The sequence below is a fragment of the Falco cherrug genome, chromosome 11 (assembly GCF_023634085.1).
Source record: "Falco cherrug isolate bFalChe1 chromosome 11, bFalChe1.pri, whole genome shotgun sequence".
Lineage (NCBI taxonomy): Eukaryota > Metazoa > Chordata > Aves > Falconiformes > Falconidae > Falco > Falco cherrug.
Genome location: NC_073707.1, coordinates 6,672,455 through 6,700,401, shown reverse-complemented (window position 1 = coordinate 6,700,401; position 27,947 = coordinate 6,672,455). Strand labels below are relative to the sequence as shown.

Here is a 27,947-nt window from a genome sequence, read left to right as displayed (position 1 = left end):
ACTGGAAATGCTGTCCGCCACTGCCATCAAATCCTGAGACAAGGAGTTCAAATAACCACCTGTGTTTACAGGTTACTTCCAGCTCTCGAATCCTGTTGACCAAATCTTTCATGCCTGCCCAACACAACCTTCCTCAGGCACACACTAGTTAAAGACAGTAATAACTGACTTATGGCTATTTGCTTTTCTGACACTGAACACACAAGAGTACTTCTTGGGACATAAGCTTTCAGAGTCAGAAATGATCCCATTGTGAGCTTTGAAATCAATAACAACTTGAGACAATAAAAAAGACTTCTTTTATCACATGTAGAAAACATTTAAGATCAGAATTGGCACCAACTTAATAACAATTTAACAGAAGATATGAAATAATTTTACATAAGAGAAACATTCTGATAGTAGCTCTGAGGTGTCCAGATAGCCATTGTTATTTCACACTCATTACAGAAACATTTTAAACAGTGTTTAGTCACTGGGAGTAGAACCATTGTTTGAATTGAGCCTTTTTCAGAAATGTTTCCTCCTTGGAGAAGCTTATGACAGCGATGGTCAGCTGATGAATATTTTTTTATATTGCATTCATGCATCCACTGCACTAGTTTCCCGTGGGTGGAACATTTTCATGGAGATACTGCAGAGCCAAATCTGTCCACTTCATTTCTTGCTCCTTCACAGACTCTGTTGTGCCACCATTGTCTTGTTCTGGTTCAGGAAGCTCATTCTGAGAACAAAACAGAAGTACAATGCATTCCCCACATAATACGCTTCCTGAAAGGAGCAGATCACTAAGGCTTCATATGGATAAATACAAAAATCCACAAGCGAGAGACCAGAGGGTGCATCTGAACGATACATATCATACATACTGATCCACTTAAAAATTTTACTAAGCCCAGTTATGTTCTTTTCACATGAATATGGTGATTAATCTGAAAGGTAAATTGGTTTTCCAGGACCCTGGGGCCTTGCTATACATTCAGACTGCACACGCAGTGAAGGAGAATATTTAGCAAATGCAAAATAAGTAAATAACAGTGCGATGCAATTATTCCATTGCTTGTTTGCAATGTGTTTCTTCTGCTGTTGCTGAGAATACAGATAGCGATGCACTTATTATAGCTGTTATTAAGACAACTGGTTCTGTAACATGTTACTTTCCTATGGCAGGTGAGAAATCCTTCCTCCTCCTACATGCTGAACTCAGGTGTGGCTGTGCTACATCAAGAGCAGAACTCAGAAACCCCTACCAGGTGCAACACAGAGCTACTCACAACACAGTAAGGGGGAAGTATAACTTAACTGAGATCTCATTTTCCTTTCTTCTTTCTTCTATTATTTGTTCTCTGTGTTGCTGTATTGGTGCAGTCACACAGAGTGCGTGTTACTCTGCCAGATACCATTTGGGCAAGAATTCTGAGATCTAGATCTCTGGAAATCCCAGCATGAGCTAAATGATTTTTTTCAGTTTTGAAAACAGCATATGATCCAAGCCCATCTGAGTTCATCGGAATCTCTCGAGTGAGCACTGGATCAGATGCTCAGGACAGGCTCAAATACCACTTCACAGCCTTATGTTTGCTTCTTTACAATGCTGCTGAGTAAGTCTCCTGTGAAGTTGTGCTAGATTTTCTATGTGATTGCAGCCAATCCTATCCCTGGGGATCTTTATATCCACAGCTAGGCCTTTCTTTCTATTGTTAGCTGATGAGGCTTCCTGCTCCGAAGCTGCCATCTGTATGTGACTGTAAGTAGCTCGAGAGATGGCTGTAAGGAAAGAAGCAGTAATGTTTGGACACAGGGCAAAGGCAAATGTCATCAGGGAACTAGTTTATAATAATCAGCCTGCCTAATAAAGGTTATCGCAAGGAAAGGGGGGTTTGGGCTGTTGTATCTGAGAATCACAGTTCTGCAAGATCATTCCCTCAAGCTCAAATCTTGGCGGAATAACTTGTGTGCCATATTTTGGAGGATTTTGGAGGTGTGTAGCTGCTCCTTGCCCTCTCTGAAAAGACACTGGTGTAAGGGCTAAAGCTTGAGCCATGTCACCAGCACCGTGGAAATGCCTCTGTGCTAAAAGAAACTACCAGCCTATCAGTTCCCATGATCTTAGCATGACAGCTTGGTAAGTGCTAGCCAGGGTAAAGCTTGCATAACGGAAAGAACAAGGAAAGGGAAAATCCTCAGATACCTCTCATTCCCTGGTAGTTTCAAAATGGCTAAGGAAGGACATCAGTGTGGGAGATCTGAAGCTTTAAGTCTGGGCTTTGTGGGATCAGAGGTAGCTTTTTCCCAGTTGCACCTCTCTGGCTTCGTAGCTGTACACGGGATGAAAAGACAGCTGCCGTGCGCTGGATGCAGCACTACGAGCAGTAGTCCTACTGCAGATGCCAGTTCATTCGCTACTATCCTTGAATTGGCAACAGCTACACTGTATCTGGAAAAGACTGATTAGGAAGATGTTTGCAGAATTTTCAACTTCTTTTAATAGAATTTCAGAAGGTGGAAATGAAGTGTAACAAAGACTGCAACTGTCAGCATGAGACCCATCCTCTATGTTCTACAAACCAACTGGGAAACCACTAGTAACATGGAGGGGAAGCACAGAGAAAGGATGATTTTACTTCTCCCTGATGCCAAACCCAGAATTGTGTGATGGGAAGGGCACTCCAGTTCTGAGGAGATTTGGCAACTGGCCAGGGGAAGGGGGAGAGAAACATCTATCTCCTCATATGCACACGGGAATGACTGGCATATGGGACAAGGAAAGCGCGAGTCAGATCCATCCCGGGAACCTTTTGTACAAATTAGCTGCACCACAAGCAGTACCCTCTGTGCCATTTCTTGGAAGGGGCTGTGATAGACACACAGGTCTTAAGTCTGATTGATAAGTAGCAATTCACCTACCAGAGGGATAGCCACATCTTCGTACGGCAATTTATCTTCCCTCCATGCATCATCGATCAAATCCAGGATCCTGCCATCCCTCTGCACTTCGCTGTCCATCCTCGTGGCAGGCGAGCACAGCTAAATCTGTGACACAAAGCAGATACCATTTATAACATCCACATCCCCAGCCACGAAGCTGGAGTTTGGACTGTGGGCTTGCTCCAGTTTTGATCCAATTCCTTTCAAGGTTAAACTTTTATGGAAAAACCTGGAGAACGACTTCATCTGAAAAGAACACCATCCAACTGAACTGCAGGTTGATGGGCAACAGAGATGAATATGCAAAACTAGCCTGCTATTATTAATTATAGAGATTGACGTGTGTTTGCAGCAGCTGGCTGGCCTTGAGAGGTCTCTTCTGAGTGGGCCGAGGCTCCGGCGGCGCCGCCGGGTGCCGCTCGCTGCCCGCCCGCCGGTGCCCGGTGCGCAGCCCACCCCCGCGCCCGGCCGGGCAGGGCGGCATCCGCAGCCCCGGGAACTGCCGCGACAGGAGAAAGACGGGCCTGTCACCCACCCCGCGCTGCTCTCGCCACCCCGGGGGGCCGCTGCGGCTCGGCCGGGCCAGGCGCCGCCAGCACCCCGACCCGCCGGGACGGGCGCGGGCCCTGGGGGGCCCTGGGGGGCGCGGGACCCGCCCGGGCGGCCTCGCCTGCACAGCCCCCGGCGCCCCCCGCCCCGGCCCGGGCAGCCCCGCGGCCCTGCCGTGCCCCCCGCCGCGCCCTACCCTGCCCACGGCCGGCGGGCAGCCCCGACGCGGAGTGCGCAGGCGCAAGGCCCGCGCAGGCGCAGAGCCCGACCGCCGCCAGGCCCCGGCGTGCCCGCCGTTAGGTTGGCCGCGGCGGGAGGGCGGGCGGTGGCGGCGGCGTTTGGGGGGGGCAGGTGAGCCCGGCCCGGCCCGGCCCACCGGTAGCCACTGTCCGCCCCCGCGGCGGGGCCGGGCCCACACTCAGGCGGCGGGCCGGGCTGGGCGGGCCCCGGGCGGCGCCGCTCCCCGAGAGCGGGCTGGGTGAGGGGCGGCGGGGTGCCGGCCCTGAGGCGGCCGGGCAGGGCGGGGGCTCCCGGGCAGGGTGCGGGAGGGGGAGGCCGCGGTCCCGGCGGCTGCGGAGGGCGCGTTGCGGCGGGCGCTGCTGAGGGGGCGCCCGCGGGGCCCTGGGGAGGTGTCCCGCAGGCCGCGCCGTGCCGCCCGCCGGCGGTCAGCGTTCCTCCGGCCGGCGGTACCGGCGGTGAGCGTGCCTCCAGGCCGCGGGGAAGCTCCATCCTGCTGCGGTTTCTGAGTGCAAAATGATCCCAGTCTTCCCCCACAGGCGCTGTTCTCAGTATTCCCGGCGTCGTCGTCAGACTTTCTCCACTTCTGTATGCTCTGATTGATTCTTTCTTGAGTTGGGATGCTAAACCTTGTTGATTTTTAAATGTTCTATCATTTATTTTTTTTTTCAAATACGTCCTTTCTCTCCAGATTCGGCAGTGACGGGCCAGCTCTCATTGCTTCAGCTGTGGTCACCGGTAGAGATCGTTTCCCCACGCGGTGGCTGCGCAGGCCTTTGCTCGGTTGCCTGTGACTTGCACGTGACAACCTGCAGGCTTGAGAGGTTACAATATAATACCATGTCAACAAACCTGGTGTAGAGGTGTGTGATTTTAAGGCTCTTCCCCCAAACCCAGGTGAGCTGGCAAGTGTACAAAGCCGGCGTAGTGCGGGGTCTTACCTTGGGGCCCTGCTTAGAGCCTGACAGCAGCGAGAGCAGGTGCTGCATGGCTCTTCATGGCACTGGAGCCTTCAGTGTTGAGCTGATCCCAGCCTCTCCTGGAAGGAGCTGCTGTTAAAAGACCTGGATCCCTCTCCAGGTTTTCTTTCTGGATCTTAGCAGGCATTTTCCATGGTGGAAAATGAAATCTCTTTGCTACTCACTGAAAACTATTCTGTGTAGGTGTGGTTGGAATGAAACAAATGCTGCTACGGGCTAATGTCCACTGTTGCCACCTGGAGAACTCTCTTGGAGTGCTGTCAGCAGCTCTGGGGATGTGCTGATCTGCTGTCCTCAGCAGCTTTGCCATCAGCAGTACAACAAAGATGTTCAGCCTACTAATTGAATTTTCTTAAGCACAGACTGGACCAAAGAGAGAAAAACCACTATCAGAATAGGGATGGGATTGGTTTTTTTTCCCCCCCTCAGTGAAATACTTGTTTTCTGTATGTGTATGGTTTAAAATACAGCTGAACTCCCAGGGACAGGCGTTAATGTCTGGATGGTGCTTTAAAATGCTATAGGAGCAGGATCAAAGCTTCTTGTGGAAGTGAAAGAGCAAAGCTGAGTCTGCGTTTTCTGAAATCTCACTTTCTCTGACCTACTCCCCCTTTTGTTGATCGTGTAATAATGCTGTATTAATCTTTGAGGAAAGATGTGAGGATCTATCTCTAAATACTTGAGAAAGTGCCTAGATGTTTTGGAAGCAGAAGATTGTGCGAATACCTCCACAGAGTGAAACTAAAGTGTAGTGCTGTATCCTCAGGATGAATGTAACCATTTTTCTCTTAGTAAGCCACAGTTTCATGGAGGAGCACTGAAATAAATTCTAGCTTTCCAGGTGTGGTCCCACAGTAACTTTCATTATTTATTTTTGTTCCCCATTATTGTCTTTACTGTAAACCTTTCTTGCTTCACAAATACATGAAACTTTGATGTGTATGCATATGTACATGTGTTCATGACTTAAAGGATGTAATTTTTAACTAAGACAAGGTACTATGACTGTAAGCTTGTGCAACTTATTTTCATAGCTTAAGGCACCAGAGGAGTTTTTAAGGAGTTTGTGCTATCTTAAAAGAAAATTCTCACAACGATACGAACTAGCAGCGTGCCCTGAATGCGATTGTAAACAGTGTGGTCTTTCTAACCTAGTCTGTGGTAGAGACCTGGGAGAGATCTGATTTATGGATAGACTCTTACTGCTACTTGCTTACGGTTTTTCTCTGAAGTGACAAATACCCCCGTCAGAGGTGTATCCTGGCCCCTTTGGAAGTCCCTGCGTGTTGAGGGTCCACTGCAGTTTGGTGCACCCAGGAGATGGGAGATCTGCCGGTCCTAGTGTGTTGAGTTTGCCCGTTTGCTGAAGCAGAGATTCCCTTTTCACTGGTGCTGTTTGACTTAATCCTTTTATTAGATCCCACGGTTATATTGCCACAATTTGATAGTGCTGAATGGTTGCATTGGGCCTTTTTTATCTGGTAGAAAAATCTGGTGTTCTTTGTTTGTCAGATATTTGGCTTGGAGGTTCATGAGGGTGACCATTGTTCTCCTCACCTGTACGCTAACTGTAACTTTTTAAACTTCTTTCTTTGCTCTGCAGTTGGATGGAGAAGTGGCCTTGTTCGTGCATTGCCATGGGCGACCACTGCTTTTGTGTATTTTCTTAGCTGCTAAAGCCACCCGGATTTGGTGATGGAGGCTTTGCTGGAAGGAATGCAAAGAAATGGGCAGGGGAGGTATGTGTGCAATAGTATACACCAGTCATTCAAAAGCATATAAGTATTAATCTTCCCTCGTATTCAAAATCAAATCTTCTGGTATCAGACAGTTTCCATTGCTTAAATAAGGTTTTAGAATGTCCACTAGCGCATGCTGGACAACTAGTGTGCATTGGCCTTCAGCTGGTGCAGAAGCAAAGTCACTGGGTGAGCTGGCTTTGCAATAATCCCTTGTCAGATACTATAGTATTAATTGTTAGAAATTCAGTTTTATATCTTCCTGAAAGCCTTACCTCTTTTTGTTGTTGTTGTCTTAAACCCTTCTTACCATCCAGCATCAGGAGCAGTAGTAATTAAAGGTCTAAATAAACATTATTTTTTTTTGTAACAGCCTTGCAAGGTTAATGAGACATGACTTTGTTATCTGTTTTTATTGAAAACATCTGATTATTTTCTGCTCATTTCGGAACTGTGGAGTCCCATTCATCTCTGAAGAATCCTTAATGCTGCTCTTAGGTGAAAGTATCTAGACTTTTGGATCCGTGAGAGAGGCTGTAGTGCCAATAGTGGAAACAAATATTTTATGTGTTAAAGAAGTGTGAAGCAAAAGTCGCTGATGCCATTTTCGTAGTCATCTTTGAGAATGTGACTCAAGTTTACTGATACCGCATCTTCTGCAGAGAGCTGGTTGCAGAAATCAAGTTTAGACTTAGCCTTATATTAGCAGATGCTGTGAAGGAAACATTCCTGCTCTGCATAATAGCTGCTAATTTTTGGTTAACTTACAGGACAGGGTGAACTTTAAATTTAACTAATTTTGGCTCCTTTAAGAAGTATTTCTTTCCCTATAGGAAAACTGCCAAGTTGTGAAGTGTGCATATGCCCTGGGGGAACAGAGAAATTTCAATCCCTTAACCTATTGATTTCCATTTCTTTTCAGTGTTGCCTGTTTGACAGGCAAATTAAAGGGGTAAAGATCATCATGGAGTTCACCACCCTCTAGGGCTGTGTCTTGCAAGCCTTAATATTGTCCCTGGCTTAGCATCTTGTGAAGTTTTAGAGGAGTTAGTTGAATTGGCTTCAATAATTGCTGCACCAAATTAGAAATTGCAGCGTCACTAGGGAGCGTGCTGTCCCCAATGGATTGTGAATGTTTTATTCTTCATTACCATGTTGTCATCCAACCCTCTCTACTTAGGGGTTTGCCTGCATTTGTGATAAACTTCTGTTTTCAGAAGCTGATAGCTTGGCTGCAAGATTTCTCTAGTGACTGAAACTTGGTATAAAATGCCTGTGCCTGGAGAGCAATTAAGGCAAATACAAAATATGGATAAAACATGCTCTGGATAACTTAGATAATGCATAGTACTGAGGCAAAGGGATAAGTGTTTATAGGTACTTGTAATGGTTCTCTGTATAGAAGACAAACTCTACATTTAAAGAGTGTAGGTCATCTGTTCTCACTGGGTTTTCACAAGTATTCTTCACTGGTCATGGCCAAGTCTGGATCTCGGCCCAGCGATGCGAACGTACCGCTTGTGAGATACTGCGTTAGGGAATGAGATGAGCGGCTGAGAATTGAAGCCTGTTCCTCTGCAAGCTGATTTGTATAGAGTTCAAAGCACCGCATGTGCAGAGTTGGTCCCTTGGTGCAAGTCAGTTTGTTCTGCTGACTTTGTTGGTGTGGGACACTGGACCTGTGGTGCACGGTGCCTGCTTTGTAATTTCAAGCTCTTTCCCTTCTAGCGGTGGGTTCCTGACTTCCTGTGAGGCTGAGCTGCAGGAGCTGATGAAGCAGATCGACATTATGGTGGCTCACAAGAAATCTGAATGGGAAGGGCAGACACAGGCTTTGGAAGCTTGCCTGAGTGTTCGAGAGCAGGAACTTTCCTCTGCCAGGGCAGCTCTGCAGGAGAAATACAAGGAGGTACCTCGGGTTCATACTGTTTTCTGATCGGTGTCAAGCTGTGTTTTACCTGTTACAATACAAAGACTGAACCTGTATTTCAGAGTTTGATTTTGCATGGACATGTGTTTCAGGAATTGTTTCATCAGTTTTGATTATTATTTTTTTTTAAATATTTTAATGCTAAGCCAAAACAAGGGGTAACTTTAGCAAATAGCTGTACTAATCGGCATAGGAGCGAGCCTGTCTCAGTTGGAAATCAGGAATGGAACTTACAAAAGAGCCTGTTGGAATAAGGTTGTCTTATTCATAATTCAATCAAAGTCAAGTGATCAACTCCCTGAAGGTTCGTGCAAGTCCACAGATCGAATTGTCAAAGTTACTAGGGAGAGCACAGGACATTGAATCTGGCCACAACAGTAATCAACAGCCCAGCAACCTGCAGTCATTGGTAGAAAAAACATTTGGTAGTGTAAACTACACTAAGATATTGCTGGAAGATTCTCCAAGGGCTCTTTTACACAGCTCAGGTTTTGTAGCCTTTAATTAAGGGCCCCGGGGAAGTGCAAAAAATTTCTGCATTGGTGAAGTATCCGTAAGTGAAGGTTTTGCGTAGTATGTGAACCATAAATTTTCTCTTGTGCAAATGAACTGATGTATCTTTTCTTGGATCAGAGGAAACCAGCAGGAGTCTGGGTGTCTGTATCTTAAGATCTAGCCACGCTGGCATTTTCTGAAAGCATTTAAAATTTGTCCTTACATTTATAGCTGCTGTGTCCTATCTTTCAGCAAGCTCTTCGATACACGGATTGTTTTGGTGGCTCTCTGATGAAGTTGCCTTGACTTCTTGGATCAAAAGCCAGCTGATAGCTGCACAGACAGTTGGGTTTTTTGGGTGGCTGTACAACTACATCTCCCAGATTACCCAAGTACTGCTGTAGCTTTTAGTACTGTGATGTGGAATCTAGTAAAGAGAATATGACAGGTTGTTGGAACAGTGGGTTAAGAACTCTGTAGTTTCTGGTTGATATGGTCAGGTGCTTCTGCTGGTCTGCATGGCAAGTTTTGGAATTAATGCCTTTGTTACAGAGTTATGAAATCTGGAGTCATGCCACAGGATTTTCACTCACAAGAGTGGTGATTTTTATCATACAGGTTATCACTGTTATTATCAATTGTGTTTTCGCAAGACACTTTGGAAATATTTCTTACCACCAGAAGCAAACTTTGATTTCAAAACTGAGCTGTAAACTACGGTTAAAGTCACTACTGGAGTATATTCCTGCTTTTGGTTTACTCATGAATTGTCTGTGCTGATTTCTTCTAATTTTAATCTGTTGGCTTGTTGTCCTTTGGACCTGCAGTTAGAAGGGTGGCCGCTCGGGGTTGTGGAAGCGGGGCTGGGGTGGGGGGGATGACGACAAAAATAAATCACAGGAGCGGTTGGATCAATGTAAGGGAAGTCTTCCCCATGTTTCAAAGCCTCGTTTCATTCTTTGTCCCTCTCATCTCCATGTGTTTGGAATCTCAGCTTCACCTGAGAGTAGTAAGATAACGACATGGCCATCTTTTATCTTGGTAGATAGCTTGAATTCATTATGTGTGTTTATGAAGAATTTGGTGAAAATATCAGATAGAAATAGCCTTCTGACACAAGCCAAAACTGCCAGCTTCATCCCCAAAAATGACAGCCAGAAACTGGCTCAAAGCAAGAGGCCAGAACAGGAACAGTTCTGGCCCCAGCCTACCAAAGATTTAAGCATAGACTTAATGTGACTCGCAGTGAGTGACCCCATTGAAATGTGCAGTTGTTAACAGAATTAGGATCTTCTAATAGCCATTTACCACTCCTAGTATAATGTGTGTTTGTGAAATGAATACTAATTCTAGTGCCTACTGACAACAAAGTCCACTTACATTGTTTTATTTCTTTGTTTTTTAACTCTTCATTCAGATTGGCTTGTTGCGTCACCAGGTGGAAGACATGGAAAAAGCCAAACAGGACATGGTCAGAGAATATGAACAACAGCTGAAGAAATTTCAAGAGGAGGTAAGTTGCAAAAAGAGAAGATTGATTTTTTTAGTTGCCGGTTGATGTATGATGTGACAGGTGAAATACTTTGTCATTGCTTTTGTTTAAATGTCATGGTTTTAAAACTTCCCATTCTTTTGATGTTTATGTTATTACAAAAAAGAGCATTGGGCGTAGACAAAGTAATGTTTTTATGCTTCATTAGGCCTGTTTTTTGCACTTCGGAGGAACTTGGTGATGAACAGAAAGCTGTTGGCTAGAAGTGTGCAGTAGATGTATTGTTGCAGTTTTCATCTGCAGAAGTTTACTGCAAAAGTGTCCTGTGTTCACCCATCCTAGTCACCATAGCACTTACTCTGAAGTTGCCATGGGTACAGGCAGCAGCAGTTAGCTCTTTCAGCGTTTCATGAAATTAAAAGAGGGTGGTGGTGTAACTGGCCTGGATCGTATGAGATAGAGAGGTGAGAATGGTGTGTCATCTCATCTTCTTTTTGCCTCCATTGACTCTGATTTTGTTAGTAAGGGTTTTGTTCTCTCAAGGCATATTAGTCTTAATACGCTTAATAAAAACTAAGTATACTTAGAAAATAGCTTTTAAAAATAATTTCAGAGCTTTCATCTCAAAAAGCTTCTTTCTTACTGCAAGGTGGTACATGTGGAAAGTCCTGCAGATGGTATAACAGCATTCCATGCTTATGCCTTAATTCTTTGCCTGTCTCCACTCGCTTGTCAGTAGCAGTGAGTTAAATGGCATGGACAGCTAGTAGAGCATTGGCCTGTTTTCTCCGGAGGGCTGGGCCTGGTTCACGCTCAGTGTAAGCCATAAGTTAAATTAATTTGGTAGCCTCTGCTTTGACGACAGAAGGCATCTGTTCTCATTTAAAACACCTAACTATTCAGTATGACTAACAGTCTTCATTCACTAGGTGTTCCCACTGGAGTTGTGGATAAGCTGCAAAGCAAAGCTGAGGTGCATTGGCGGGTCTAAATTGCTAAAGCTAAAATACAGTGTGTGTCTTGTGGCCAAAATTGCAATGTGTTGGTCTTCTACCCACACATTATTAATGTAGATGACATTAAGCTCCAATATTCCTCAGTCTTCTGTTCTTAGTACTGTTTGGGGAAATTCTTTCTGTCTCGTTTTACCACTATTACCAGTAAAATTATAAGTAGGGTGTCTAACTCACTGAGATTGTTGAAAGGATAAACCTGTAGTCTCCTGATGTGTTTGGCAAAAGGTGTTGTCGTATTAATGCTAAGCCCGTACATCTGTCCGTTCCCATTGAACATGCCTAAGTACTTTGCTGACTAAGGGCTCTGGAGAACCTTTTCTGACCCGTGCATGAGGTCTTGATTCAGGTGTATTTTCTTCTCGTGGTTATTCTGTTCATCTATGGGCTTAGCTTTCTCCATCAGTGAAAGGAGAATCATGACTTCTCAAATTCATCTGGCAAGTTTGGAAACTTTTTATTGGGGGGAGCTCATCAGATGGAAAATTCCGTGCAAGTTGCAAGTGATTATTTGCACAGAGGGTCATTTAAATGTCAAGAGTTTTTTCCTCATTCTTGCTTCTGATATGACTTTAGCATTCTAGCAGCAGGCGTAGGAGTGATATTTTTTGTTGGCATTCTCCACTCATTGTGAAATACATAGTGTATCTAAGCAGAAAATGACAGATGAAGTAGTGTTGATATTATGTATAATGGCAATTCTCAAATCTTCCTTCTCCCACTAAGCGGAAGAGTTCCAGTTCCCACCTGAGCTTCACAAGTATATTTTAGTCACATAAGAAACTGTACCTCTGTGCAGAACTACCCCTCAGCCTGCGTGTGGTGTGATGTGCCCCCCCGTATGAGGAGACGCAGGCGCTGTCTGCTGTTGCTGTGGCTGGGAGCCACCTGTGGAGAGAGGAGCTCTTGCTGCAATAACAGCTGCATGTAAACCTCCATCTTATCAATATTTCAGTCACGCTGTAATAGTGGTAAGACAGAGGTCTAATTAGAGCTGCTGATGTCATGACTTCAGTGGCATCTTGCTACTCTTACACAACTCGGCATATTTTGCAATTCGGTTGATATAATAGGCTCATTATACAACTAACAGTCTTCCCTTGCAAGCTGTGTGGTCTTGATGAGGGGAATTGTTTGTGCGAAGCCATTTTGTGTGCCTTCTTTCAAAGTGCTGTTTAGTTCTTGCCTTAGGGCCTTGAACAAAGTTGTCTGTTTTTCTGTATTCCTTGCAGTTGTCCAGGCTGAGGAGGAGCTATGAGAAGCTGCAGAAGAAACAACTAAGAGATGCTAGAGGAGAAGCTAACAAGGGACAAGGGGAGGACCAGATTGAAATGAGCCAACTGACCAGGAAGGTGGAGGTATGTAGCGAAATGGCAAGTGCTAACCAGAGTTTGTACATATTAACTGACCTTCTGGGTTTCACTGGTGGCTGAATAGTCAACTAGGAATTCTGCTTAAAAAGTACTTTCCATCTACTCTCCAGGTGTAGCTCTTCTCAACTGCCTGTGTAATAAAGGCAGTTTCCTGCATCGGGGCCTCTGAGTACACAGGATAAACTATGCCGCTGTTCTTATTCTTAGACTAAATAAAAGGAGGAGGGTGCTGGAAGAGTAATTAATTATGTGAATGGAGCGAATTCCAGTATGGTGAGGTTGTCATCTTACTTCTTTGAGGAGGAGGGAGCTACATGTCAAACTTCTTCTCAGCCCTGTCTCATCTTTTAATCTTTCTGCTATGCTGAGCTCGATGGCACTCAATTTTCTTCTACTGTACCCTGAAGATGTGGCTAACAAACACATCTGACTGATTCAGTGTCCAATTTCTGGAGCAGACATTAGCATTAAAATTCTGTCATTCGTACTCGTCATCTTAGTGATTTCAGTAGCAGCGTGTTTTGGAAGCTAAAGCCAGTCTGAATTGTTAAACCTCTGACAGCAAATCCATGAATCTGTTAGCACTTAACATTTGTAAACAGCAATAATTGACGCTGACGTTTTTACTCAGGAGGGAAAGAAATACAGCAAGCACAGTATGTGAGGGGTTTTATACTGCTGAGTTGGTGCATCAAATGTCTGGCTAATGGTTCCCCTGCTGTGGGGAAAGGTGCATGAGGATATGGCGAGGAGTGAAAGCAAACATGGATATGAACTAGAAGGGGTCCTTGTCAACTGCATGGAAGCACTGCTCCAAGCCACCCCTGCTGTCCTTGCAGGAGTTTCGTCAAAAATCACTTGACTGGGAGAAGCAGTGCCTGCTTTACCAGCAGCAGGTGGCATCGCTGGAGGCACAGAGGAAGGCTTTGGCTGAGCAGTCTGAACTCGTTCAGGTACAATTAATATGTGCTGGAAGTTTTTGTTTGTGGCAGCAGGTGGGAGGGGAAGGAGCGGGGGAAGAGACTAATGAAATCTCTCAGGTTTGAATCCAGTTTAGGTTGCCATTGAAATGATTTTTAATGTCCCAGTGGAATAAAGTTTGCCTATGTAAGTGCTATAAGGAAGAAAGATCTGGAGTTTGTCAACAGAGGTTAGAGAAACTTTGTGCAGCGCTCCCTGCCACCTCTCCAATTAGTAGAGAAGATAGTAGGATGATGCTTTTCCAAGGAGGTGAAGACCACAGCATATGAACTTAAAATAGCTGCTACACCATGTTGTCTCATGCAAAGCTGTATACCTGCCAGTAGCTAAAGACGTACCTTGTGGGTCCAGCTCAGAGGATGATGTTGGGAAATGGTCGTCCCCTATAACACATACTTCCTCAAAGTACTGAAGTAACAGCAGTTTTCAGCTCCTGCCCTGCCCCCCCCCCCCCCCTTTTTTTTTTTTTAAGTCTTGTAAAGGCAAGGAGTAGTGGGGCTGCTGTTTCTGAAAAGCTAATCGTTCAGTGAGTTAGTAGTGCTGCAGCAGAGCAAGATGAATTGACCTAGAGCACAGCTGTGAAGTCACACTGACACAATCACAGCAGACACTGATAAGAAGCTCTTGCTGGGGCCTTTACACTTAATGCGCTCCTGATTTGCTCTGGAGTGGAAGCTCCTGCAAGGAGGAAGTTTGTGATGACAGGATTGAAGCTGGCTCTGACAGGGGCTTTGTGAGAGGCTGACACTAGTAGATCTACAAATGCAGAGAGAGTCCTTGAGCAGAAGGTCTTGCAGCTCTGCTGTCTTTGTATCACTGATAGCTCAATTGTCTGAGAACAGATGTGTCCTTGGAGTGCGGGCTGGTACACTGGAGCACAGAGGAACTCTTCTTACTGTGCAGCAGAAAAACAGGAATCTGGGGAGATTTTTCCTAAGTGGCGTAGACGATTTAGGTGCATAGGTACTGCGAACAGACTGCTCGAGTCCTCAATTTCTTTGAAAAGCCCAGCACGAAATTGCTAATTTTTTTGCCTTGAATGTTTCTATGCATTTTCTATGCTTGGTTGTTTTTTTGGCACAAGGTCAAGCTGAGATCTGTGACCATGGAGTACTTGCCCTTTGCTGCTTTCAGCTGGCTTCCCCTCGTATCTTTCAGTGCAGCTTAGGGAAGCCTGGTGTTCTTACCCAGTGTGGAGCACCTTCCTCTAACACCTGTGGCCTTTGAAGTTGACAGGTGAAACTTGGAATTCTGTGCTGTCCTGCGTGTTCTGTGCCTGGAAATAAGAGATAGCTTAAATGTTTTCTTAATGCAGAAATAAATACTCAAGTAGTCTGGTACTCTGATTTTTGGGTGGAGAAAGGCTGTACTTTAAACTCTTACACCTCCTGATTATGTTTTCTGTTGTGACTGTTCACATAATGAAAAGGCTGTGATCAAAATTATACCATAGGCACAGTTCCTATAGTTTTATCAGTTATGAGGCATTATCACCTCTCTTGTGAAGACAGGCTGAGAGAGTTTGGGTTGTTCAGGCTGGAGAAGGCTCTGGGGAGACCTTAGGGCAGCCTGCTTAGTACCTAGTGGGGAGGGGACCTATAAGAAAGCCAGAGGGTGACTTTTTACAAAAGTGTGTAGCGGTGGGACAAGGGGGAGTGGTTTGAAACTGAAAGAGGGGAGATTTGGATTAGGTATAAGGAAGAAATTCTGCCCTGCGAGGGCGGCGAGGCACTGGTGGAGGCTGCCCCGAGCAGCTGTGGGTGCCCCATCCCTGGCAGCGCCCAGGGCCAGGCCGGACGGGGCTGGGAGCACCCTGGTGCAGGGAAAGGTGACCCTGCCCGTGGCAGGGGGGTGGGACTAGATGATGTTTAAGGACCCTTCCAACTCAAACCATTCTGTGATTATGTGCCAGGCAATAAATAAAGGCATGTGGTGATTCTGAAGCTGGCAGAAATCATTAGTCTTAGAAGCCGGGAGGAAAAGACTACTCAAATATTTTGTTTCAGCCTTTAAAAATTATAAAGTACTATACAAAAAGGGTATATATGAAGTGACTATTGTTAGAACCTTATATGAGAGCTGGCTTCTTAAATTTCACCAGCTAGCTATGTGGAAAGAAATGCTATGAAATTAAGTATTGTGCCTGTAAATAATAGAGCATATATCGTTTGCTAGTCACATGTTCCTTATAACTTCTTTTGTCTGCCATTAAAACAAAGAAACATTCAAAGTGAGCATTCTTGCAAGCTGTTAGAACCAGATATTTACTGCATAAAGCAAATGTAATTGACTGTTACGCTGAGTTCGGGTTTAGATCTGTTTGGTGGTTGTGGTTTTATTTTTCATTGTGCAACAAGAGCTGCTTTCTGTCCTGGTGTGGAATTAACGACTAGGTAATCTTTAGCTTGTGTATGGTATTTGTAAACCTTCTTAGATGCTGCTGTTTCTCCTGGCCAAGCCTTAGGTTAATGAGCAAAAAACAGCAGGCAGCTTTGTTCTTAGACAGCTTGTTCTTGGACAACTCGAGTTGATCTGAGATCCTCTTTTCCCAGATTCTTTGAACCCCTTTTAGAATAATAGGTCCCCCTCTTTTTTTTTTTTTTTTTTCACATTTATTCTGTTTGCCTTCAGAAGTTTTACCCATCTTGTAACCTGGGAACAACACTTTCCCTAATTCCCTGAGAGGCAGTGTTGCTTACTTTGAGAATGTGGCTTGTTACAGAAAGAAATCTGTAGTTGTTTTGAGTGTAATTTTGATACACTGTGTTTTCTATAGTTTAGCTTTAATGCAAACCAGTTGCTCTTAATAGACTCAGCTCGCCAATCGGAAGCGGATTCTGGAGTCGGTGGAGTTGGCCAGCCAGTCGGAAATCCAGCATTTAACCAGCAAGCTGGAGAGGGCCAATGATGCTATCTGTGCCAATGAGCTGGAGGTGGAGAGGCTTAACGTGAGAGTGGATGACCTGACTGAAAACAATCGGACGATTCTGGAAGATCAGCGAAGAGTTCAGGAAGAACTAAGGCAGTCCAAGAAAATGTTAGAGGTCAGTGGAGGAACTCTTAGGAAACTGAATATAAAGCATTGCTTGTGAGAAGTGGCAGGAAGGCTCTTCATTCCAGAGCACATGCCTCTTTCTAGAGCCTTTGTGGAGTTCCTGGTTGGCCTCAAAGCTGGTTTTGTACTGTTGTGGTGCTCTGCAGTGTTTCCATGGGTTCCTTACAAAGCTGATCAGTGTCTTGTTGCTTTACAGCAACCTGATCTGATCCATCTTGCAACAGTCATTCCTTCTTCCTCCCATGCAGGTGCTACAAGATGAGAAGATGGAACTTCGAGCCACCCTGCAGTCTCAAGAAGATTTCATTGAGAGCTCCAGGCTGCAGCAGGAACAGTTGCAGGAAGAGCTGGCTAGGCTGACTGAAGCTCTTCACACAAAAGAACTCCTCATCAGGTAGCATCTCTCAGGTAGCAGGTTCTCCCACTGAGGACAGTAGAAGCATTTTCCTAACAGCTGGATCTGTATGGGTTGATACAGAGAATGGTACGCTCATTTCTCGCAAGTCCATGCAGCATTTGCCAAATCACATTGCTTTTGAAATCAGCTGATACTCAGGGAAGAGTGTGGAAGGAATCTGCTATACACTCAGCTAGGTTTCCGGAGGCAGCCTGGGTTTTTGAGGGTGTTTTTCCCCAGGCATTTTCAGTCAAGTGCTGGAAGCCTTTCAGGATTTGCTAATGCGTTTATTAACATAGGCGAAAGCTCTCGCTGCTTTATTGATGGCAGATCCGAGGGTCTTGGTCAGGTAACGGCATACGTGACAAAACCATCTTGGCACTTCTGCACAGGCAACACGCCAAAGCTGTAGAGTTCTGATGGCCATATCCAGAGGTTTTGGTGTATGTTACCTGACAGACACACTGTTCCTTGCAAGGACGTTTCTTCTTGGATGTGTGCTGATGGCAGGGAGTGTCTGGATCAGGGAGGCCAACAGCAAAATAGGAGGTGGTCTTTTTTAACCCGGCCTGCACTCCCAACAGGGGGCTGTCATCCAACTAGTATGTTTGCTTATTCACGCACGTGGGTGTCACCTGCTGTTGGGTTTTGTGTATATTTTTCAGAGCATTCCAAGAAAATGGTGGTTATGTTCACTGTATTAGTGAACTCAGATGTGACATTTCTGTGCTGAGATTAAAGTTCAAGTTTCTACTTAGGGCCTTGGAGGAACGCTTGCAAGAGAAACAGTTGTCTTCTCCGGGGCTGGAGCTGGAGCGTATACTACTGCAGCTGGATGTTGCCCAGAAGAAGGAACAGCACTTACAGTCAGAGATGACTCATCTTGAGAACAGGTAGCTGACTGCTTGCTTCCCCTGGCTGTGCAATGAAACCTGGATAATAATATAATACCTAATGCATTGTATTCATCAAGTTAACCAGTCCCACTGATTTCTGTAGGCTTATTTTAAATATCAAAGGGCTAAAGAAATCAAGTGCTATTCATTTTGCCGTTTAATAGTGAGACTGTTTTGCTAATTGGTTGGCTGCTTTTCACTGCACACTGTGGGTGTTTTCAGGTTTTAGCTTGCTTAGTCTTAGCACCTTCATTCGTAATGGGCTAAGGAGTCTTTGTTAGTCAGCTGGTAAGAACCAGATCTAGAACTTCCTGTGAAATAAGAATTATAAACAAGTCTTCCTCTCCAAGTTTGTGGTTTTCAGACTAATGTTTGCATGGGAAGTTTGTAATCTTAGTATGGTAAAGAAACAAACAAGAAACAGCTATTATCTGTTAGATCAGGTTCCTGATCTCTTTTGAAATGATTTTGGTAAACAAAACCAAAGGATTGGTAGGGAACTTTTTGGTTAAGAGTCCGGTTTCTGTTATGACGGACATAGGAGGCTGCTTGGAAGATCAAAGTTTCTCTGACCACGTCCTCCTCCTTGGGGTATTCTAATCTGTAGTTCTAAATTTGGTACGCAGCCTGGTGTCTTCAAATGCAAGGTGTGTACAGCTGAGCAAAGAGCTGGATGAGACTATCAAAGAGCTGCAGTCAATGGAAGAACACTGTACTGAGTCAAAGGCAGAGATGAAAAAGGTAATGTTGCTTTGCTCCTGGAGGGTGGGAAAGGCACTTGTGGAGCCAGCCATTCCCATGTGTGTCCTGTGCCTCAGCAGTGCACAGTTAGCAAAGCTCCGAATGGGACCAGGGGCCGGGAGTGCTGTGGAGGCAGGGATATGCTGAAGGGTAAGGGGCAGGTCTGACGGGAGGAGTTGAGGGGGCGGGTTTGCAGGTTTCTGTGCTTGGCTGTGCGGCTTGCTTTGTGAGCAGCTGTTAGGCCTACTGGAGCATGTTCAGAGAGGGGCAATGAAGCTAGGGAAGGGTCTGGAGCACGTGTCTTATGAGGGGTGGCTGAGGGAAGTGAGGGGGTTCAGCCTGGAGAAGAGGAGGCTCAGGGGAGACCTTATCACTCTTTGCAACTGCCTGACAGCAGATTGTAGCGAGGTGGAGGTCAGCCTTTTCTTCAGGTAGCAAGCAACAGGACAAGAGGAAATGGCTTCAGGTTGCAACAGGGGAGGTTCAGACTGGATATTAGGAGAAATTCCTCCACCAAAAGGGTTGTCAAGCACTGGAACAGGCTGCCCAGGGAGACGGCTGAGTCACCTTCCCTGGGGATATCTGTAAGACATGTAGATGTGGCACTTAGGGACATGGTTCAGTGATGGGCTTGGCAGTGCTGTCTTAAACGTCTTTTCCAACCTAAACGATTCTATGATTCTGCATCACGCAGTACTTCTGGAGAGACTTGAATTAGTGCTGGAGGGGCAAACATGCAAAGAAATTGAGGCCTGGAATCCTGACTTTAAGCCTAATACAGGCTCCCAACAGGATGAAGAGCAGGGAGGGAATGGATTTTGCTGTAGTTTGTCCTATCGCACCTGGGACAGACCTTCAGAAGTGTTCTAGTCTGTATGTGAATAACGGAGTTTGTTTCAGGTTTGATACCGAGACATGAACTCGGGCTGGAAGAGATGGAGCAGCTCATCTGCTGTGAGGACCTCACCCTGGTGTTCTGTGCACCCAAGGGAGGCAAGCCCTCCAGAAGGCTTGAGTTTTAGTGATGGTCTAGATCAGTTAGTGTAAGGCTTTCACTGAAGCTTGGTTAGAGTGAGACCTTACTGGACTTGCGTGGAAAAACCTCATTTCTGTGAAAATCTTTCATCCTTTATTCTGAATGTACAGAGGTGCAGATCTTGCCAGAGATGTGTGCTTGGTTACACATTTAAACAGCCACGCAATAAATGAATCTTCTACAGGCTGCTGGGGAGGAAAAAGAGATTTATTATGGTTGTTTCTGTTTTATGTACTTGGGAGGCATTGAGGTGACATGGAGATAAATCACCTTATGTATAGTATTTACATGGCTAGGCAGAGATCATCTGGTTCGATTTTCTAAAATGCTTCTAATTCTCAGAAAAATCCTGGAGCTTTGGGTGGTTAATATTTCTGGCTAACAGAATGGAATACCAGGGAAGAAATCATGCTATGTTGTTGTTCTGTTATGTCACTGAATAAATATACGGTATGCCTACCGGAATATTGTATGCAATGCAGGCCTGCCATCTCAAAAAGGATTGAATAAAACAAGGTAAGTTATGGAAAAAGATGACCAAAAGGATGGAGTGTTTTTTATACAGGGAACAGCTGAATGGAATAGGACTTACCAAACTGGAAAAGAGATAAATGAGATTGAACGTACTAAAAATAAAAGCCTGTCATGTGGAAGGTAAATAGGGAATGATTATTCTCTCATAATGCAGGGACTAGTGGTCATCAAATGGAGTTATGAAAACAAAGAGGTATATTTTTACCCTCTGCATAGCTAGCTTGTGGAAGTTTGCCATGGGTAGCTTTGCTTGCTACAAGCTGATATTGATTCAAAAGACTTAGGGCAAATCCATGTAAGAAAAGCCTGGCTGGAGCTATTTAAAGGTACCACGTCTGGCTCAGGAAGGCAGAGTGGCAAATTGCAAGGTTATATTATGAAAGTGTTACTGTGCTTGCCCAGTGATGGTAAATGTTTGGGTATCTGTTGGTCACGGAGGTAGAATGGTGAACTAAAGAAGCTATGATTTGGTCAGTTATGGGTCTTCTCCAGTACTCCACAGCATGTAACTGTCTTGTCTCAGTTGGCAGTGTATGGTGTGGAAAAGAATTGGGATGAGGTGGTTTTCAATCAAGAGGGACAAGCATGCACAGAGGGCTCGTTACATAGAGCTTTTTGTTTTCCAGTACTTAGATTTCACATTACCATATGCAATGCTTTTGCTTTTTTTTGCTGAAACATCTTTTAAAAGCTCGTGGGTGGTGTGTGCATATCTTTCTCCAGCTGAAAGAGCAGCTCTCTCAAGCTGAACAAACTCACAGCAGTGAGCTAGAAGGGATGAAAAGGGAAGTCTCCAGGTTGACACAGGAGCTGCACCAGCGGGACATCACAATTGCATCTGCAAGTGGCTCCACATCAGACCTAGAACAACGGCTGAGAACAGAGATTGAAAGAGCAGAGAGGAAAGCAGTGGAGCACAGGGTAAAAAAGGCTGAAGACTCTTATGCTGTCTCTTCAGGGGATCTGAAGGCTTGGAATGCCATCCTAGTTTTTAGCTATGTTGATAGTTTCCTTCTCTCTTCAGCCCTTTAACAAAGGCTTTGAGACCATTCTGATGCAATCTTCTAATTTACGGTGTTCGCTGAATCTGTCTTGCTGTTTCTTTTCAAACCAGTAGTTGGAAGTCCACAGAATTATTTGAGATCACTCGTGCTAACTAGGCCTGGATGGTGACATCTTTGAAAACTAAAGTAAATGACTGTGCATGATTATTTGTATGGCCTTCTCTGTAGGGTCCCTGCAGAACTAATGGCCCAAACCTTGCTTTGTACTTGTGCTTGAATTGAGGGTGGAAGATGCCTGTAGGGTGTTGTGGGCATGTGTTGTGTTCTTTTTCCTGAGTTTCTTGTTTGTCTCCTCAGGTACTTCTGGGCCAGCTGGAAGCCTTGAGGCTGGAAAACCGTCATCTCTCAGAGGTGCTGGAAAAAACTGAGCGTGGTGTGCTAGAGGTATGCATTAGGGGCCAGAGGGGGGGAAGGGGCTAGTGCTGTGTATCCCCTACCTGGGTGCCTGGGCCTCTCAAAATGCTTGGTAGAGTTCAGTGAACTTAAAACCCAAGGGAAAGGGGCAGTTTGTGAGGAAATAAGGTGCAGGAATCCTGAGCGTCTTGTTTGGTCTGAGAGTAGTGAGAAGTACTGCAGAAACAGAGCCGTTGTCTCAGTTTCTTCTCCATGGGGTCTAGCCCATGTTTTTAGTACATTTTATTACATTTCTGCTTTATGCTAGTTTATCTCAAACCTCTGATTCTAAATCTCTGATGACTTTTTGACCTGTCCCAGAGCTGTAACTGCTCCAGTCGTTGCAATTTCTGGGTTGAGAGTGTGTTCCCCTCCTGGTGAGGAGCCATTCAGCAGGGCTGTCCCTTGCGCCCCACAGGCAGGTTGCAGCCTGGGAATGTGGGCTGGGTGCCTTGGGGCAGTGCACTGGGAAAGGGTGCTGTGGTGGGCTTCTGCTGGTGGGGCACTCTTGGGGCTAGATGAGGTCACCTTGTCCAGAGGAGAGAAGGGGAGACTTGGCAGGAGTAGTGCCTTGGAGGTGGTTCATTTTGGTGCCTGTGTGAAGGAAGAAACTGTTAGTTTGCAAGTTCTGTCTCACGTAAACCAGAATGGATGCCTCACAGGGGGCAAGGGATGGATTCAGACAGCTGAAAACCTAACGGGGGTGTATCATCAGAGCTTTTATCCTGTCAAATGTCAATGCTCTAACATTAATTCGGGGTGACTGTCAAATATGCCAAGTTCTTGGGAAACTGTTGAACAGAAGCTTGTGGCTGGTGAGATGGAGAAGACCCAAAGCTTTCCTAAGGGCTGGTTTGGGACTGAAATGACCTAAGGCCCACTACTTTCTGCTTTAAGTGCCTGGTGAGCTTTTGCCTGTTTGACTTACTAAAAACTTGCTGGCAAAGTGCAAAGCAAGGACCTATTTTTTTTTTTTTTTAAAAAAAAAGCCCCCCAGCCCCATGGCACAGGAGCTACTGATCTTGGCCAAGATCTCCTAATGCCTGTTTGGAAGGTCCCTAGATACAGTAGCATGTATGTATTAGCAGCAATGAGAATGAATTAAGGATCTAAATTTAACGGAATGGGTGAAAAAGAAAGTGGGACTGTCATAGGAGTAGAAAAAATGGGAATTATATCCACCTAGCCTTGTAAGGAGAAGATGGGGAAAGAAGCAAGTTGTTTGGAGTTTCAAAAAGAAAAAAACCCACCACAATTCAGTTTTACCAGTGGAAGTTTCTAAAGGGCTATGGGTCATCCCAGGTGGGGAGGCATATGTGCAGGCTTTTGTAATTATTACCATAGGCCTTTGCTAATTTGAGTGAGTGGATCTAGAAGTGTTCTTGCAAACAGCTTTGCTGGTAGATCACATGAAAGGTAGTTTCTCCATGAGAGTGGTTACTTCTCATCAACAGCTAAGCCACTGGCATATGTGTTTCTTCACACCTGTAGGAAGTATCTGGCAGAGTCTGCTACTCTGATACCTAGGGAGTTACTGAGACAGTTCACGTGGGTGCCACCTGAGTGGCATCAGCTTTGGCCGAGAGGCTTCCATCTTAGCTAAGTGAGGGAATCCTAGAATATACAGCTGGAGGAAAACTCGAGGTCATATAGTTGTTCTCATTATCCCAAGGCCAGAGGCAGATACGTCTGAACTACTCTTGATCTATATTTTCCTCTTTTCAAAAGCATCCAATGGTGGGAGAGACTTCCTTTCCTAGGCAGGCCAGCACAGCTTGTCTGGATGCAGACGCAGTAATTGATTTGCTATTGTGAAAGCCTTGAAAATTTTGCCAGTCAAAATTGAGATTAGAGGAATCACTTGCTGGCCTTTGCTCTGCATTTGACTATGGTGTCTTGCAAATCAGACGTTTCAACTTCAGACACTTCAGCTTCAGCCCTTCTCTGTCTGTTAGGGAAAAGATGTCACCCTAAGAGCATTCAGTGAAGACTATGCTGTTGAACTAAATAAATTGAAGTCTGAGAACCAGCAATTGCGGAAGGATCTAGCAGAGGCCAAAGCAAAAGTGGAGCTCGCTCAGCAGGTCTGCCAGGATGAACCTGGGGGCACTGGTCAGCAGATGCAAAGCGAAGAGCCTGAGGCTGGGGATGTGCGGTGCAGGTGAGTATTGCACGGCCCCAAGGACGCACTTCCTTATTATGAAAGAGAACAAGGCGTGGAGATGTGTGGGTTTTTAATGATGTGCTTTATGTATAGTATCTATCACCAGCACATAATAGGTATGGGAGAACACAGGGACTGTTTTGGTATCTGCCTTTATGCTTTAAGTAGTGCAATAGCTTTTAGTCCCAGCTGGTTTGCATTCTGCAAACCCAGCTACTATTTGACTGTCTTTTGACTGCCTTTGCCTTTTTCTTTGATTGAGAAGCAGTACATGTTCTTTTCAGTGAAGGGATTAGATTCGGTCCAGGTGGCTGTGCTCCTTTCTGTTGCAGTACTAGGATGTGCAGGCTGTAGGTTTTGGTATCTACAATAGCAGAAGAGTGAGAGAGAATTCCTTAGACATCTGCATCTGGAAGCGCTTCGGCGACAAGGGCCACTTTGGATTGCTGGGGCTATTAGTAACCTGTATGTTAATTGTTATCTCTGCACAAGTTTTTGCTGAAGTTCAGCTGCTAAAAGGCAAACTGTCGAACAGTTATGTGTCCAAACCTGCCTTTCAGGACAACTTCGGAAGCACAGCAAAAACATGATGAACAAACAGAGAGACTACATCACAAGCCTGATGGGACTGTTCAGCATCATCAAGGGGAGCCCCAGCGATGGGGAGCTACTGAAATAGGAACTGTGACCCCCAAGACTGGTGAGCTACACACCCAGACCAGCAGGAAGAACTGCATGGAGTCACTTGCTTTGGGCGCCTTGCTGGGAACGGATTCTTCACTTCATGTGCTGGATGGAAACGAAGATTTTGCGGATGAAGCGTCTGAGCGGTCCGTCTCAAGTCGTCAGAGAGGATCTGTGCCTTTGGTGAGCAGCTCTGTAGAAGCTGGTTGCTGTTCAACAGCTGAGGATATACCTAGGTTCTCAGCTGGCAAAAGGAGCCAGATGATGAATGATGCAGAATGTATGATCTGACTGCATGGTGTGTATGATTCTGTAAGCATACATCAATTGTTAAACAGTGAGGAAAAAACACTGCTGGATGGTTAGTACTTGGACAACGGGAGCCATGTGGTTATTCCTTAGAACTCTCTGCAGGAGGGCTTTGTGTTTGGTATAGCTGCTAAGCCGATGCCAGAAGCTGATGGGTCTGTCCATACTGGTGCTGTACGTCAGTGTGTGCCATGACCCACTTCTGTTGCTTCAGCATTCTGCTTCAGCTTTTGGCTTCGGACTGTAGTAGAGGCTCAGAGTGGCTGCAGAGTGCTGAGTATTTCAACATACAGTTTCTGGGTGAATCTGAAAGCTGGCACTGCACATCTACGTTCACTGTAATGCATAGCAGGAATTTGACTCCTCTGAATGGGACTGCAGTAGTCAGCACGCTGAACTTAGAACCACTTATGCTGGCTGATAGGAAAGCCTGAAATCGGTGCTCCACTGCACAAGGGGAGGCTGTTATTTTTCCATCGCTGATCATACCTTTTCAGTGGGGAGCAGTGTTGGCACCTTCTCTGCCCTTTAACCTCAGCTCAGTTGCTGGAGCACTTGCCCCAGATACAACTGGGACTCAATCACTTCTTCCTTTGGTGTTTAAGACCATATATCCCAGTACCCGCTGTAATTACCAGGCTGTAGGCTGACTTAGGCAGGGAGAAGAATGAAAGAGGGATGCTGAGAGCAGTTCTCATACCCTGGGTCAGACAGGGCTGTAGTATTTTGGGGAGGGGAGAGTCCCGAGTGCTGGTCCTTGCTCCAGACGTGTTGTCCCGAGCAGTCTTCGGCGTGTTTTCTCTTCTGGTTGTGTGGTGTTAGCAGTGACAACAGCTATTTTTATGTGGTGGGGAGCCCAGAGAAGAGTCCCTAAGGCTGATGCACAGATAAGCAGAGGCTTGTCAGGTCAGTAGATCTTGGTGAGGTTTAGTACCAAAAATAGGCCTTGGTTGTTTCAAGGCTAAAGTAGCTTGTGGGCATGTCCAGAAAACAAATGCTGGGAGCTTAGGGAACTGTAATGCTCTAAATGGAAACTCTCCAGATTGTGGAATTGGAACTGAAGTGTGAACAGTTCCACTTCAGGGTCTGAGCAGCACTAGGGCTTGATGTTTAGTGGAAGAGAACGGGCTGCTTTTTGTTCTGGCAGGTAGAAATAAGGATTCTAAGGAAATGCCAATATTTCTGCTGGTGTCAACTGGGACTTCCTGCTCGTGATCAGGCTGCAGCGTCTTTAAATCAGTTCTTTGAATATTGAAAGGAGAGTTCTCAGCAGTAGGCAATAGTGAGGTGGGAGAGATTTGCTTGTTATCTGCAGCCTTTTTTTCTGCTTCTCTTTGTTCCTGGCTGTTGATAAAAGATCAGAAAACTGTGAGACTCCAGGATCTGGAAATAACCAGTTAAGTTCTCTTGCCAGGACGCTGAGGCAAGTTTTCTGTAATGGAAAGCAGCCCCTTAGTAACTTTGTAATTCACCTGCCAGCCCCTGTGCAGGAAGCTTCATCTCCTTGTAAATTAAGCCAAGTTTACAATGTTATTTTTGTAAGTTAAGAACTTGTGGGTAAGTGAGGTGGATAGCAGGAATAGTTCTTGACTGTAAAGGAAAGAATCTGGGGTAGTTTATTGTCCGTTGCTGGCCGAACTGAAGTGGTGCTCAGTGAGCTATGATGGGAATTTGGTCTGTGCTTCCCTTGTGGCGTTGTCCCAGGAACCCATTATTTCAGGGAAGAACAGGAGATACATAAAAGAAAGTAAGAGAATATGCCCAGTGCTCGTCCAGTCTGGTAGTTCTTTCCCTTCCCTGGAACGCATATTCTGAGATGCTGCTGCTCCCCGAGACTTTTATGAAGACGAGGAGCAGGATGTAGACCTTAAGTGTGAGGCTGCACTAACACACCCAGGACAAAACCCTTGGTATTTTGTGGTGCCCTTCTCTAGTGTTACGCTATGATGGCACATGCCGTGTTGTTCCCTCTCGTTGTTTGAAGTGGAGGGGCTGGTAATTGAAGTGAAGCTCAGTTCCCCTAAGTAAACAGTCCGTTCCTGTGGATACCTCTGGGGTCAGGGTTCTGCCTGTGAAGTGCAACAGTTGTGTAGGCACATGGAGAGGTTATTTCTCTTCAGCTCTAGCCCCTCAGTGCCTTAGAGAGGGGAACTACTGGAACGGAAAAATTTCAAGTGCTGAGGTATTGGTTTTACTCCGTGCGGTTTTGGCAAAGGCTTGGGAGGCTTTCGCTGTCGGTTGGAGACTGTTGGGAGGGACATTTACCTACGATGGAAGCGTGAGACCCGAGTGCTTAATCTGCCCAACAGGATAGAAATGGCACGAGAGCCATTTAGAAGCATGTTGAGTTCCGTGGTTTGCGGATCCATAGTGTTTCTGGCTGAAACTTGGAATAAAATAACACTTGGTGTCCCTTTGTTTCCCTGTAGTGCCCCCTGCCCACAGCTTCAGTTGGATCGATAGCTGCAAGATACCTGGAAGAGGAAGAACTGAGATCCCAGCACATCCTGGAGTGCCTAAATGCTCACATTGAGGAGCTGAAAAAAGAGAGTGAAAAGATTGTGAGACAATTCGGACACCAGGAGTAATGTTTCTTGCTGAATTTGAATGCTGGTTTACTTACGTGGTTCCAAACTGTGGCTGGGGAGGAATCTTTAAAGAAATTGCCATGGGAGCGTGAGTGAGAGGCTGTATCTTCCACTTTGAGCTGAATCAGCAGGATGGGTATTGAGGAAAGGAAGCTCCTCCCAAGTTTGATCTGATGGAAGGTGTTACACCACAAACACTTCAGTCAGCTTGCTGTAGGTCAGAAAGCTGTATCAGAGCTGTGTGTGTGTGCACTTACAAAGGGATCATAGTGTTCGTTAGAAGCAAACCATTTTCTAATTTTAATGTAAAGTATTTTAAGTATATTTTATACATGTAAGAGCACTGAAATAAAACGGAATGGAAAACCA

At 45.5% G+C, this 27,947-nt stretch overlaps 2 protein-coding genes across 5 annotated transcripts; one reads left to right on the top strand and one right to left on the bottom strand.

Moving 5' to 3' along the window:
* Positions 1-280: 280 nt before the first annotated feature.
* ANAPC13 (anaphase promoting complex subunit 13) lies at positions 281-3,812 on the bottom strand. Its single transcript, XM_055723621.1, has 3 exons — positions 3,674-3,812; positions 2,908-3,033; positions 281-724 (listed from the first exon to the last, which is right to left on the bottom strand). The coding sequence occupies exons 2-3, from the start codon at positions 3,004-3,006 to the stop codon at positions 599-601; spliced, it is 225 nt and encodes a 74-aa protein (XP_055579596.1). The 5' UTR covers positions 3,007-3,033; positions 3,674-3,812; the 3' UTR covers positions 281-598.
* Positions 3,686-27,947, top strand: CEP63 (centrosomal protein 63). 4 transcript variants are annotated; one of them, XM_055723619.1, is made up of 16 exons: positions 3,686-3,777; positions 4,406-4,577; positions 6,298-6,433; positions 8,162-8,342; positions 10,276-10,371; positions 12,596-12,721; positions 13,576-13,689; positions 16,528-16,761; positions 17,021-17,166; positions 17,928-18,062; positions 18,692-18,806; positions 21,100-21,297; positions 21,738-21,824; positions 23,789-23,994; positions 24,558-24,864; positions 27,420-27,947. In XM_055723619.1, the coding sequence occupies exons 3-16, from the start codon at positions 6,390-6,392 to the stop codon at positions 27,576-27,578; spliced, it is 2,148 nt and encodes a 715-aa protein (XP_055579594.1). In that variant the 5' UTR covers positions 3,686-3,777; positions 4,406-4,577; positions 6,298-6,389; the 3' UTR covers positions 27,579-27,947. The 4 variants fall into 4 exon arrangements, with proteins under 4 accessions (XP_055579594.1, XP_055579593.1, XP_055579595.1 ...); XM_055723618.1 differs by having other exon boundaries at positions 3,754-3,828; positions 4,406-4,611; XM_055723620.1 differs by lacking the exon at positions 3,686-3,777 and adding an exon at positions 3,831-3,955.